Source organism: Thamnophis elegans, chromosome 5 (assembly GCF_009769535.1).
Source record: "Thamnophis elegans isolate rThaEle1 chromosome 5, rThaEle1.pri, whole genome shotgun sequence".
Lineage (NCBI taxonomy): Eukaryota > Metazoa > Chordata > Lepidosauria > Squamata > Colubridae > Thamnophis > Thamnophis elegans.
In genome coordinates this window covers 26928949-26941816 of record NC_045545.1, presented here as the reverse complement: position 1 = coordinate 26941816, position 12868 = coordinate 26928949, and the positions used below count along the sequence as shown (strand labels likewise).

At 37.8% G+C, this 12868-nt stretch overlaps 1 protein-coding gene across 1 annotated transcript in view; it reads right to left on the bottom strand.

Moving 5' to 3' along the window:
- Positions 1 to 12868, bottom strand: part of ITGB3BP (integrin subunit beta 3 binding protein) — a 45801-nt gene that overhangs the window by 18065 nt on the left and 14868 nt on the right. The window contains exons 3-8 of the mRNA XM_032218942.1: positions 10512 to 10617; positions 8597 to 8635; positions 5339 to 5414; positions 3459 to 3537; positions 2165 to 2258; positions 965 to 1024 (exon numbers count right to left, since the gene is read on the bottom strand). Coding sequence (XP_032074833.1) covers positions 965 to 1024; positions 2165 to 2258; positions 3459 to 3537; positions 5339 to 5414; positions 8597 to 8635; positions 10512 to 10617 — 454 coding nt within the window. The remainder of the gene's footprint in view (positions 1 to 964; positions 1025 to 2164; positions 2259 to 3458; positions 3538 to 5338; positions 5415 to 8596; positions 8636 to 10511; positions 10618 to 12868) is intronic.

The following is a 12868-nucleotide window of genomic DNA, read 5'->3' as shown; positions in this document are numbered from 1 at the left end:
TCACTCTATGTGGTACAGGCCAGCCAAAAGATTGGACAACCATGTTGTAAAGTGTTCCCACTCAAGGCTTCCAATGAATTTGCAGTTATATGATATATGAATGAATGAATAAACATTCCACAAATTGGTTCAGTCTATGATACCCTGCAGTAGTTGCTTCCCCACTAACCAATCATCCCTGTTACAAAGATAAATCCAACTTCCTTCATGTGACCTCTTCAACCATGTTGGACTTCAACTCCATCACTCCATGCCACTTATTAGTGGACATGGATGGAGTGAGTGCCAATTGGAGAAGTTTGTTAATAAAGTGGAAAAAATGGGAATGAGGTTGTTGAAGTTCATCAGTAGAACGTTTCTTTCCCTTGGGGTGCCTAGGCACCTGCTTGGAGAAAAACGGGTTTGCTACTTCTACTTTTGTGATTCTCAATCCTTAAAAAAGGACATCAACATCACAAGGCACTACAGATTTTCCTTCACCTTGCTAGCCAGAGGGGAAAGATATGTAAATAAACATATTCAACATCTTATTTGGAATTTTAAAAAAATGAAACATCTGTTCAAAATATGTAGCCACTTGGCATTTGATAAACTGCAAAATAACTAATACCAAACACAGCTTCTTAGACCATATCACTTTGGTGAGACCAAGAGTGTCCAATCTTGGCAACAATAAGACCAGTAAACATGGCTGGCTGGGGAATTCACAGTTCTTAAAGTTGCCAAGGTTGGACACTCTTGGTCTCACCAAAGTTAGACCCTTAAATGTGACAATGTGTCTTTATATACCTGCTTAAATGCTTGGGGAAGAGAAGAAAGTTACATTATACTGTAAGGGGTGGGGTGGGGTGGGGTGGGGTGAGTGGGATGGTGGCTTGCAAAACAGCGTGTCAAGAAATGGAACCCCCTAATAACTTAACCATCAAAGCAAATGTTATAAAATATTAAGGAATAAAAACCTCACCTTGAGTAGAAAGTCTAGCAGCACCCGGTTTTTTCAGGTTTCTCTTTCTGACTTGCTCAACTGAAGAAGAAACAATATTTAGATATCACGAGAACTTTATTTGTGTGATTCAAATGTTTAAAATGGTGGTTAAGTAACAACCAATGATATCATTACATTAAAAAATGCGGAATTGGATGCAGATTGCTACATCCGTTATACTAATAGAATGAGTGTTTCCTAAAAAAGCATCAGGAATGAAAACAGAAGGTTCCAGGTAGACAGGAAATGAAGCCATTTTATTTACATGACCAGCTGTAGGCATAAAAATAAAATTTTAAACACTAATCAAGGTCTCAGAGATGTTATGTTTAATAGGCCTTTAATAATCCAGTCTGTATGTTTTGAAAAGTTATTTTCATTATTGCAACTTTTATTCAAATTATAGGTTTGTAGGCTTTTTTCAGTTTTCTCATATTACTTAAGGAAATGAGAAGGGAAATCATCCTTAGACCTTATAACACTTCTATATCACCCAAAAAAAGAAAAGCAGCAAATAGAATCTTAGTAAATCTTCACATAAATGGCAATAATATACAGTATCTTAATATATGAAAATACCCCCACATACAATTTATCTTATAAATAGTATATATTACTACACCCATTGGTAAGGATATTAGGATACACTAAAGAGTTTATAAACAAAATTATAATATTACAAGAACCGATAAAGGATAAGTATTCGAAGAAAATATGCAGCTAATAGCCATAATATTGATATTGTCTAAATCAAAACCCAGAAAGTCTTATATGTGAATAAATTAGTAAATTGGGAAATGCAGATAGGATGCCAGACTTGATTGTTTCATCTGTGAAGAATTAAACATTAGGTTACTTTTTAACTTCCTCAACAGAACACTTTAATTTAAGGGTATAGTCCTATTTGCATGAGAGTGAGTCTCACTAAATTTAATACTGTATTTAACTAGATAAACACAGGATTGAGTGTGTTGCTTTAAATAACTTATATATATATCCACTTATCTTTGTAATTGTTTTGTTCCATGTAAAGTATCTTTAGAGCCTTCCAAAAATTATAAAAAATAAATCAATGAAGGGAAAGTAGTAGATAATAAAATTATAGCTCCAAGCCCTCCTACAAAATGTAAACTTTAAATTCTGTCAAAAAACCCTGAAATGAGATAAAATCCTTCTTACTCAGTTTCCTGGATTTTCTCAGTTCAATTTTTAAATTACCAGACTTGTTTGAAGTGCCCAGAATATTTTCCAGCTCTCTGGTGCCCTCTAAAGCCTGAAAAACAGATTTTGTTTTTTGAAAAAGTTAATATCAGTGCTAAGGGTTTTAACCTTAAAAACAACATTCCTTACATCTTCCTCTCTTTTCAATTCATAGAACATATCATGTTACTAGCATGTGATATTAGAAATATGCTCAATAGAATCAGCCCAATGAGGTGGAAAGTTAATTTCCTGGCTACATTTGGTAGGTTAGGGAACTGAGAAACCAGGATTTTCATTTTGGATATGATTTGAAGTTTTTGCCTGTTGGAGGTAACCTTTGGATTATTTTACTGTGTCTCTTAGCGCAAATTAGATAAAATGTATTGTTTACCATAACTCTGACATATCATGCACTAACATAGCCCAATAAAAATGCAGGGATGGTTGAACAGTGATTTTAATTCAGATGTCCCCCAGTCCAAATTGATATTCAGCCACTATATAAAGATTCAAACATTTTTAAGGCTAAGGGAAACATCAGACTTTTAAAAAGCATATCAGAAGTTGCACTGCAAAAAAGTAGGATTACTTACATATTTTAAAGAAGTTGTACTATTATTACTTATAATTAATTCAATTATTCCACTGTTACATTTTAAAAATTCACTGGCAGTGATCCCCATATTTTTCAATTATTACTAACTTTGAACAAAATTAAAAGTAGGAGCAAAGCCACCCCCAAATCCTCTTACACACCTGCACCTCTCAGACAGTGAAAGTAGTAGGTAAATGCAGAAAGGGGCAACTTGTTAGCAAAGAATTTGTGATAACATAGAGAGCTGATTCAGACCCCCTAGAAAGATGTAATGGGAAGAAAGAGTCTCCTTGAGGAACAGGGGGGAGGATCCATAACCAAAACTATAGTCAGAAAAGAAATCTAAATCCAGAGCAAAACTGTAGCCTGAGCAAGCACCTCAGACAAAGCCTTCCCTAGTTTTCACAAAGACAAAGGAAGAGAGCAGGGAAACACACTCAGACTTGTAAAATTCTGTTAATATAAACATATAACAAATGTAGCCTTAGCCTGCATGATTTTGGTTCCCTAGTCAGGTCTACCTTGAAGGGATGGCACAAGCACACATATTTAGTATTTCTATTGAACTCAACTCACAATGAGAAAAGGAACAACATAATTCTAAGTTTTAATGAATTTTTTAAAAATCAAGATAATTGAACTAATTTGATAAAGCAGAAAAGCATAACGATGGACCTTCAGATTGGTTAGTTTTTTTCGGATTTGCAGGAATCCTTCCAGGGAATATTCAACTTCAGACTGCAATGCCAAGAGTCTATGTAAAAAGACAAATACAACATCAATGGCACAATACTTGAAACATGAATAAGCAATATAGCAGTAAGGACAGAACTAGATCTTCCATGTAAGGTTGTGTTTTTAGCAAACAATCTTTCCCTACCCCAATTAAGGTTAAAACAACAGCCATATAAAGTTACAACTGCTTACATCATGGCATGCATCTGAAAAATATTTCTACTTCATCAGGTTTCTTCCTAGTTGCATTAAGATTGCAAACATGCTTCAGTGTACTAATTTAGTATCTACTTACCCAGATATCCCAGTGTTAGTACTGTACATAAGAATTCCAACCAAGCCACATTCCAAATTCATGGTTGTTCAAGATCAAGGAGAAAGTAAACAGTGGATGTAACAGAGAAAAAAGAATGGGAACCTCAGCACTATTCTGAAGGCCGTTAGAAGGTCGATATTTGACAGAAGGACTACACTGTACAAATATATTAAATAAAAGCTCAAGTAGCAATTGCTTTGCTCCGAACAGCTGAAACAACCAAACTGATATTATAGGATAAAGACGAGGATTCCACAGATGTTGCTAAACTACAACTCTTAACCTCTCTCATCATCAACCATATTGGATGGCATTGCTGCCAAATCCAGTTCAACAATATTGGAAGTAATAACAGTGTCTTGCAGGATTAGACAACCTATTATACAGGCAATCCTGTATAATTGTTGAAATTATTCAAAAATCATTTGAGTAGCATTTATGCCTGGTCCCGAAGTTATGGCTGTTGCAGCACTGTTGTGGTCATATGATCAAAATTGAGGCATGGTCATTCACTCTTAACAAGACTAATGGCCTCAGGGGCGCTTCCAGGGCCCCCAGCTCTGCCTGAGTGCTGCTTCGGCGGTGGTCGTAGTGACAGCTGCACTGGGGCTGAAGTAGAAGTCTTCCAAAGAATTGTGAGAAGGACATATGCAATTTGGAGAACAGTACATGCAATTTGTAAAAAAGGAAGAAGGCTGGGGTGACCAGTGGCCGCCTTGCATAGGCCAGGCCAAAGATGCCTCAGCAGCAGCGGGAGGGAGAAGACAGCAAATGTCACCTAGGTGCAGTAGGGCTGGTGAAAGAGCACAAGGTACACTTGATACTAGGCGGTGGGGGCAGCTGTGGCTTTGTGCTGTGGTGCTGGGTTGCTGGATGCAGCATGTTGGTTTGAGGCAGCACTCTACAATGGGGCTGGCAGTGCTGGGGCTAAAGTAGAGGCCCAAAGCAGTCACAACCAGCAGAATATACTGAAGGTATTGGACTTTTACTTCAGTCCCAGATCTGCCACTGCTGCTGAAGGATGTCACAATGCAGGGCAGCCAAAAGAACAGGGTGGGGGGGGGGAGCTAGGCAGATGGGGGGGACTTCAAGAGGAGAAAGTCCATTATCTTATTGAAACTCAGGGCTGGGAGGCACCGTCAGTAATGGCTTGGATTGGAGTAGGTCCCCACCAGGGGAATTCAATTAACAATACCAATGGGAATTGCTGAGATTTCTGTCACTAAGTAACGTGAGGTACATTGTGCTTTAAAATAAATAAATAAAACCAATAAAACTTAAAATACAAAGAAAAAGTATGGCAAGCAGGATAAACTGAGGGTTTTAATCCTCCTTTCCAATCCCTTGGATGAATGTGTCATTCAAACCATTAAAACATGGAAATGCATAGGAAACACTAGTGCAAAAAAGTAATTGTATATATGGCATCTAAAAGTGCTAATGCTTTGAACACTCCCAAATCACCTGCAGTTGGAACTTCAATTACCCCAATAGAAAAACTTACTTGTCATTATTTTTCATTTGATGTTGCTCCTTTATATTGGATTGGATTGGCAAGACTTTGGAAGACACTCTGATTTCTAGAAAGATAATTAAAGAAGTAGGAACAAATTATTTATCTTCTCAATAAAGAATATTTCCCATTTTGCTGATGAACAGAAACTCCTCTCACTATTAAAGTAATATGTATGTATTTATGTATGTATCTGTAGGTGTCCATCCATCCATCCATCTATCTATCTATCAAATTTTGTATGTGTGTGTATGTGTGTGTGTGTGTATACATCAGCCAGCCCCTGATTTCACTTACAAAGACTCCATCATTGTCCCAGATAGAAGGACTGGAATGAGCAAGGAAAAAAACAAGACATTCCATTTGAAATGGTTTGAAAAAGTTTTCAACAGAGAATATAAAAAGAATAAGGGTTATCTCATACTTTTCAAATCACTGAAAGGAAACCGTACACAGACTTTGATTTTAATTCAATGTCACCACACCATATAATATGCGCAATATCACGCCCAAAGTGGGGGAAACCCTATGAAGGTCAATGTTTAGCAACCATAACACTTTTTAGCAGTTGCTCTCATTGCAATAGCTGGGTAAGATAGGCAAACATTTTTCTACAGGACAGAGGTTTAAATCCCCAAATAGTGGCTTTAAGTTAGGGATGTATTTTCCCTCTCTATCCAGAGAAAGTTCAAAGGATCTGAAAAGGGAATTCAACATTCTAGAGAAACAGAACATTTTGCATCAGGGAGATGGGGAAAAATTTTCTTTCCCCAAAACCCTAAACCCATCCTTTAACCAAGAAAGTATCACAGAGCATGTATAGGTTCCAGGCCATAGATACTCCCCTCTTTACTGCCTTATTCTCTGGCTAAATTCTTTAAAACCAGTCCTTTTCTTAAGGGGATTTGGAAACAAACACATGAAAGGGTTAAGTGTGCTCATGTTCAGTTTTGACTAGAGCACTAGTCTGTTCTTTGAGCTGATTGTCTGGCAATAGTCATTCATGACCTCATTATTAGGTTATTGTAATGCACTCTGCACGTGGTTGTTTTTTAGGATTACAACATTAACTTTTTATTTACAGAAGCTGCCCAGAGAGAATGTCATGAGAGGATTGGCATAAAAATCCAAGTAACTAAATAGCTGCTGTTGATCTTCTGGCCAAAGATTATCTTTACAATCTGTCTCGATGACAAATTGAACATGAAGTATATGCCCCTATCCTAACACAGGAGGCGCAGATCAAGCCAAGAGTAAGCAACAAACATTCACTCACAAGTGAATGAAGCTTAATGAATGTTCATTCAAAAGAATCACAACACAGTTATGTTCGGAAAACTAAAATGTCATAATCTGCATTGTGTTCAAATTAACAGGAAGGGACAATACAGACAACATGACTGGGCTCATGTGATCTCTCCATCGTGGAGCCTGCTTGGCGCAATTATTTTTCCTCTCCTGCCCTCTCTAACCAAGCACATTAAGGAATAAGGCAAAGAGATAATCACTGTGTGGTCTATGTCGCCTCCCTCTGGGAGACAGGATGGAGTGGACTTAAAAGAAAAGGCAACAGAATTAGTGCTGAGCATAGGGCACAAGTAGTAGGAGATAGCAACCCACTGAGCACAGTTTGCTCTCAGGTCTTGTGACATCAAATGATTCCAGCTAAGGGAGAGTTAAAGGCTATCTGAAAGCAAAAGAAGTCAATGCTGATTAAAGTACCAAGTGAATATCACTAGTGTTTTACTGCATTGCACTGGATCTACTGATTGTATGCAATGTCAAAAGTCATGACTTAAAATTTACAATGTATAACATTCTGTTATTTTAGTCCTTCAGGAATATATCTTAAGTGCAGAACCGAAGGAGAGAAAGGCTGCAGGATCTCTTCATGCAGCCTCTCTGCAGATTACAACAAATGATGTCCCATTACCAAATTTAAATTGTGTTCTAAATACAGAAGAACCTTATGTTTGATTCATGAATAACAGTGGCTTTTATACTGGACCTAATCTGAATGCTCTGAACATCCTTGAAAAATGCTCTTGAACATTTGCAAAATGGTTCCTGAATAACTATTAATAGCCTGAGAAACCTGGTCCTTTCCCATATTTGATACAGAAACGAAGCATTCTTTCATTAAAGTATATTAATTACATTTCTGTTTGGTCACTGAATCTGGCACTCATGGATTTTTGCATTTATGTATAGCCATTAAAGGGATTTGTAAGGATTAAAATCAATTTTTAAAAACATTAATGCTTAGAAATCTAATTAAATTAGTAAAATAGCCTGTTTATTATGTCATGCTAATATAGACAGAATACTAGCTATGGGATCATATATTAATTTATTTTGTTTTAATTTATTCAATTTAGGCACCATTCAGCTCTAAACTGAGAGATGCATAATAAAACAAAATAGAATAGAAAACACAATATAACAGTTATAAAAACAAGTAAGAAAGTTATAAAAAATAAGAACTAATGACTAACCCACTGGTCCTCTCAAACAAATCCTGACCACCCTAGCACAAGGCCTGGGACAACAGGCGATTATTTTTAAGGCCTTCTGGAATGCCAACAAGATGGGAGCTACAGGGATATTAGGGGGAATCTGACTTTTGGAGTTTGTGTGAGATCAGATACAGAAAATACAGTAGTCCTTGGTTAATGGCTACTCTTTTTTAGCAACCATTCAAATTTATTATGTATCAATCCTGCATCACCGAATCACCATGTGTGATCTTCACAGCCAGCTTCCAAGAAGCAGTCAAGGGAGAAGCTGTTAGTAAGTTGCAAATCGTAGTCATGCAACATTGTGCTTAACAACTGCAGTTGATTCATTTAACAACCACAGCAGAACGGATATACTAAGTCTGGTGCAGTCATGCGAAGTTTCACTTAAGAGCCATGTCATTTAACAATGCGGTCGTTGGTCCCAACTGCAGTTGTTACATGAGGTCTGCTTGTAGTGTAACATGCATTATAAAGGCATGAGGAACAATAAGGGCTTTTTATTTAAAATCTTGCCTTAAACCAGGCTTAGGGCCAAGTAACATGTCAAGACAGAGATGATACAGAGACACCGAAGAGAATTTCATTTAGGATTTTTAAAATACCCGTTTCAATTTCCAACTATGCATTATGACATGTTTATCATAATACACACACAACTTACTTGTGCTCACACTATTAGTAAGAAATTAAATTTAGAAATTAAGAGTAGAATTTTTTAAAAAAAGCTTACCATCTGATTCTTCGGCATTATTTCTGCAGCTTGATAGAACTAAAAAAGGGAAAGCTATTGAGGCTTTGCTATATAATTACCCATCTAAATGTCAGCTGAGAACATGTGATTCCTTATTTTATGTGCAAATGGACTGTTCCCTTATGCCCACACTTAATTATAGCATGGAAATATAGCACACACTCACCTTTACCTTTGACACTTAATGTTCAGGGATTTTACTTCAGGCATTTATTTCTCCTTTTTTCCCCACTCAGAGAACAGGCATGTGAAAAATTCAGTCAATCTCTAAGCCATATACATGTGCGCTACACAAACTAAAAATCATAGCGTTGGAAAAAGCAAACACTTTGTATACTGTCAATAAAAGATTCATTCAGGAAATCCAGTGTTTGGATTTTTGAAGTTGTGGATTACTCCATAGATTATGAATATAGATAAATCTATTTATTAATATTCAACTGAGAAGAATAGAAATTACTGAGTGAATATGATAATTTCTTCAAATTGTATAATTGCTTTTTTTTTATAAAGTAGCTCTAACTTGCAATATGAGGTACGAAGAGTACTAAGATTTTCCTTATTTTAATTGGTCCATTTTAAGCCATACATTTCCAAACAATATTTTCTTTCTTTACTTGACCAACAAAACAAAGGCTTCTTCAAAGTTAGCTTAACTCCTGATCCATTTAGGATTATTATTTGGGGGGGGGAATATAATTTTGCCACTGCATTTTTCTCAGACTTTTTTTCAACTTTCTAACTTTTTGCCCATTTTTATTATTTTTAACAACCTAATATTTGCAAATTGACTTGGGTAAAATAATGAGATTTCAACATTGTGAGAGATGCCATCCTTTTACTGTACATAAGATCTTTCAAAAATAGCTATTGCAGAAGATATAAAATTTTCAGTACCACAGCTGAATAGATATTATAAGGCTTTTTCTAAATTAAGACTACCAAGGAAATCTAGCTGATCAATTATATTTCCCTCTTAGGAGTTTCTCATCTGAATTCTCCCCTCTGAGCTTTAAATGTAAAAGAATGCAACTAATTATTCATGGCAGGGGTAGGCTTCATTGCAGGGTGGGCATGGCCATGGTGGGTGTGGCCTAGTTGGCTCCCTGCAGGTTCCAGAGGTTTTCCTTGAGTCTCTGGGAGGGCAAAAATGTCCTCCCCAGGCTCCAGAGGTCCTCTGGAGGCCAGAAACAGGCTCGTTTCTGGCCTCCCCAAATGTGCGGTAGGCCCGTTTTTCACCTTCCCCGAGCCTCCACAAGCGCCCTGCAATTACCTGCATCGAAAACGGGCTGTCTGGGGACTCCTGGGAGGGGCGGGGTGGGTGGGCGGAGCCAACTAGGAGTAGGATTTGAGTGTTCTCCGAACTGCACAGAATCTTAGCTAGAGGTTCTCTCAAACCTCTGCGAACCCCCAGCAGCCCACCCTGCCTGTATTTACAGAGCTCTGTGTTCATTTGAGAACATTCTGCTTCAGAAATGTCTCTATCTCTGTCTGTTTCTATCTTTAGAAATCCCACAACTTCTGTTTAATTAAGAGTTCTCAATTGATACATTGCTCTGCGCATGAACAGAAACAAAAAACAAGATGGTAGTGCCACCAGTTCGGGGTATGGCAGGCCTGGGTTGCTGCCGGTTCCAGCAACCCAGGCCACCAAACCACTACAGGTTCAGCTGAACCAGTCCAAACCAGTAGGAATCCACCACTGGTTTTAGCATGCTTGTAAAAGTTGTAAAAATCTTGGTCCTCACTTCACCGGGGAGCAAGGTGGGGGAGAATATAAAAAAGAAATTATAGCTATTTATGTAACTATTGACATAAATTATTAAATCAAGAATCTGACTTGATCAATAACCAGAAAAATTCCATAGTAAGTAGAATAAAATGTTCAACTAACCATTTGATAGGTCATTTCTCCTGGGACTTGAAAATGAATTCATTAGACGTGTTCCTGTTATTGGTGAAAAAAGAAGGCCATTTTTTGCTGATGATATTGCTGGCACCTAGACCAAAAAACAACAAAAACATTTTGAATGTGGATAATGCAATAAAAAGGCACCATCACATTCTCCCTTTCAATGCCGATATATTTATTTACTGTTTAAAATGGTCATAATTTATCTATCATGCAATACACCTCCTTGCAATCTAGTGTTACATATGTTTTAATATTTTCAGCATTATTCCGTGTTGCATCAAAGTCAGCTCATGTAATTTTGCAAGAGGGTGATCTAAGTTATGAGTGTCACAACAGAAAAATAATTGATCTTAAGTGAATATCTAGAAGAAGCAGCACAAATGTTTCTGGCTGCTCTTTCAGATTCCTATAGATGCTGAATTAATATCTGAAAACCCTCAAAAATCTAGATCTTATTGTAGTAGCATGTGCCTTCCGAATGACTCCCAAAAGTACCAAAGCTTATTCTATAGCAAGGGCGGAATGTCATTTTCTCCAGCATAATGGTTGCCTTCCCTAAGCCTTATCAGTTGTTCAGTGAATACACATGATAAAGGATGGAGCTGGGGGAAGAGACTGCACAAGAAAGACCTATCCCAAATATTAAAAGCAGCATTTTTGAATTACACACAAAAACCTTCTAGAAGATAATGCAGGCCCACATATTAACACAATGATATTTGTACCAAAATGCTGAAAGATGGTACGCTGATCGTGATACTCTATTCTACTCTGTCACTTCCATTTCTGGCTTTATCCTAATAGAGCAGGTGTGTCAAACTCGCATCGTCATGGGGTCGGCATGTGATGTATCATGACTTTGTCCCCCTTCATTAAACCAGGCATGGGCATGGTCAGCGTGTGATGCATCCAGGCTGCGGGCTGCGAGTTTGACACTCCTGTAATAAAGTGCCAAATTATAGTTGTAGTCAGTATTCTTACTTCAACCCCCCCCCCATTTAAATGACTTTTACTTCTAAAGATTATCTTATCTTCTAGCACTTCTGTGAACTATCAGATTTCTTCAAAATTACTGTTTTCTTCTTGTGCTGGTGGCATTGGTTTGATAATATAAGAACTAACATTTAGTTGAAATCACTGTTAGTAAACCAACACTGAACTGATTTAATAAATTCAGAGATCAGTAATGCTTCTAGAGTCATAAGCAGAGGTAGCATTTACAGAAGACAATATTAATAAGTTGGATCTATACAGGAACATTTATGGTATACCGTATATACTCGAGTATAGGCCGACCCGAATATAAGCCGAGGCACCTAATTTTACCACAAAAAACTGGAAAAGTTATTGACTCGAGTATAAGCCTAGGGTGGGAAATGCAGCAGCTACCGGTAAATTTCAAAAATAAAAATAGATACCAATAATGTTTTTGAATATTTATTTCAAAGAAAAACAGTAAACTAGCGGTGTATTCAATGAAATACTTCACTCACCTCATGATGCTGATGTCCCGCTGTGATGATGATGCCCCGTGCAGCCGCGGGAGCGATGTCCCGCCTCCTATGACACACGGCACAGTGATTCCTATCATTGGATCACTGTACCAGAGGAGGTGGGACATCGCTATGTGGCTGCTTGCCATAACAAGGAGGAGGTGGGACATCGTTGCAGAGCGGCAGGAGGGGGAGGAAGGGGAATCGTAAGACAGCCCTGCATTACATTAGAACGTGAGGAGGGGGGATGGTGCGGTGCGCGCTGCGCGGCAAACTGACACAGAGGGAGGGGAAACTCACAGGGGCACTGGGCCATTCACGAGTGTCACCCAGCGGCATGGCCCCGCCCCTTTTTCTCCTCCATTTCGGGCAAATTTTTCACTGACTCGAGTATAAGCCGAGGCGGCTTTTTTCAGCCCAAAAAGTGGGCTGAAAAACTAGGCTTATACTCGAGTATATACAGTAATCTAGCACCATAATAAATATGCATAGTAGTTTTGCATTAATCTGTTCCTAAATGTCCTCTACAGAGCAAATATGATTCTAGCCCAAAACAAAGCCATTGATAACACTTATAGAAATTAGGAACATCCACAATTATTCACTGACTCTGGAAGGAAGGAAAAGCCAAGGCAAGGAAGAATTAAATAGATTACCTTGAAAATAACCAGCAATGAAAGAAGCAACTGAGAAATAGTATTCAAAAGTGGGGGGAAAAGATGGGGAAACAACAAAACAAGGTAGGGAAATAACAAAAAATTGTTTCCTACCCCACCACGATCTTTACAGAGTTATAAGTACCCTTTTATTTAAGAATAAGCTTGCTACCATGAGAAAGGAAAC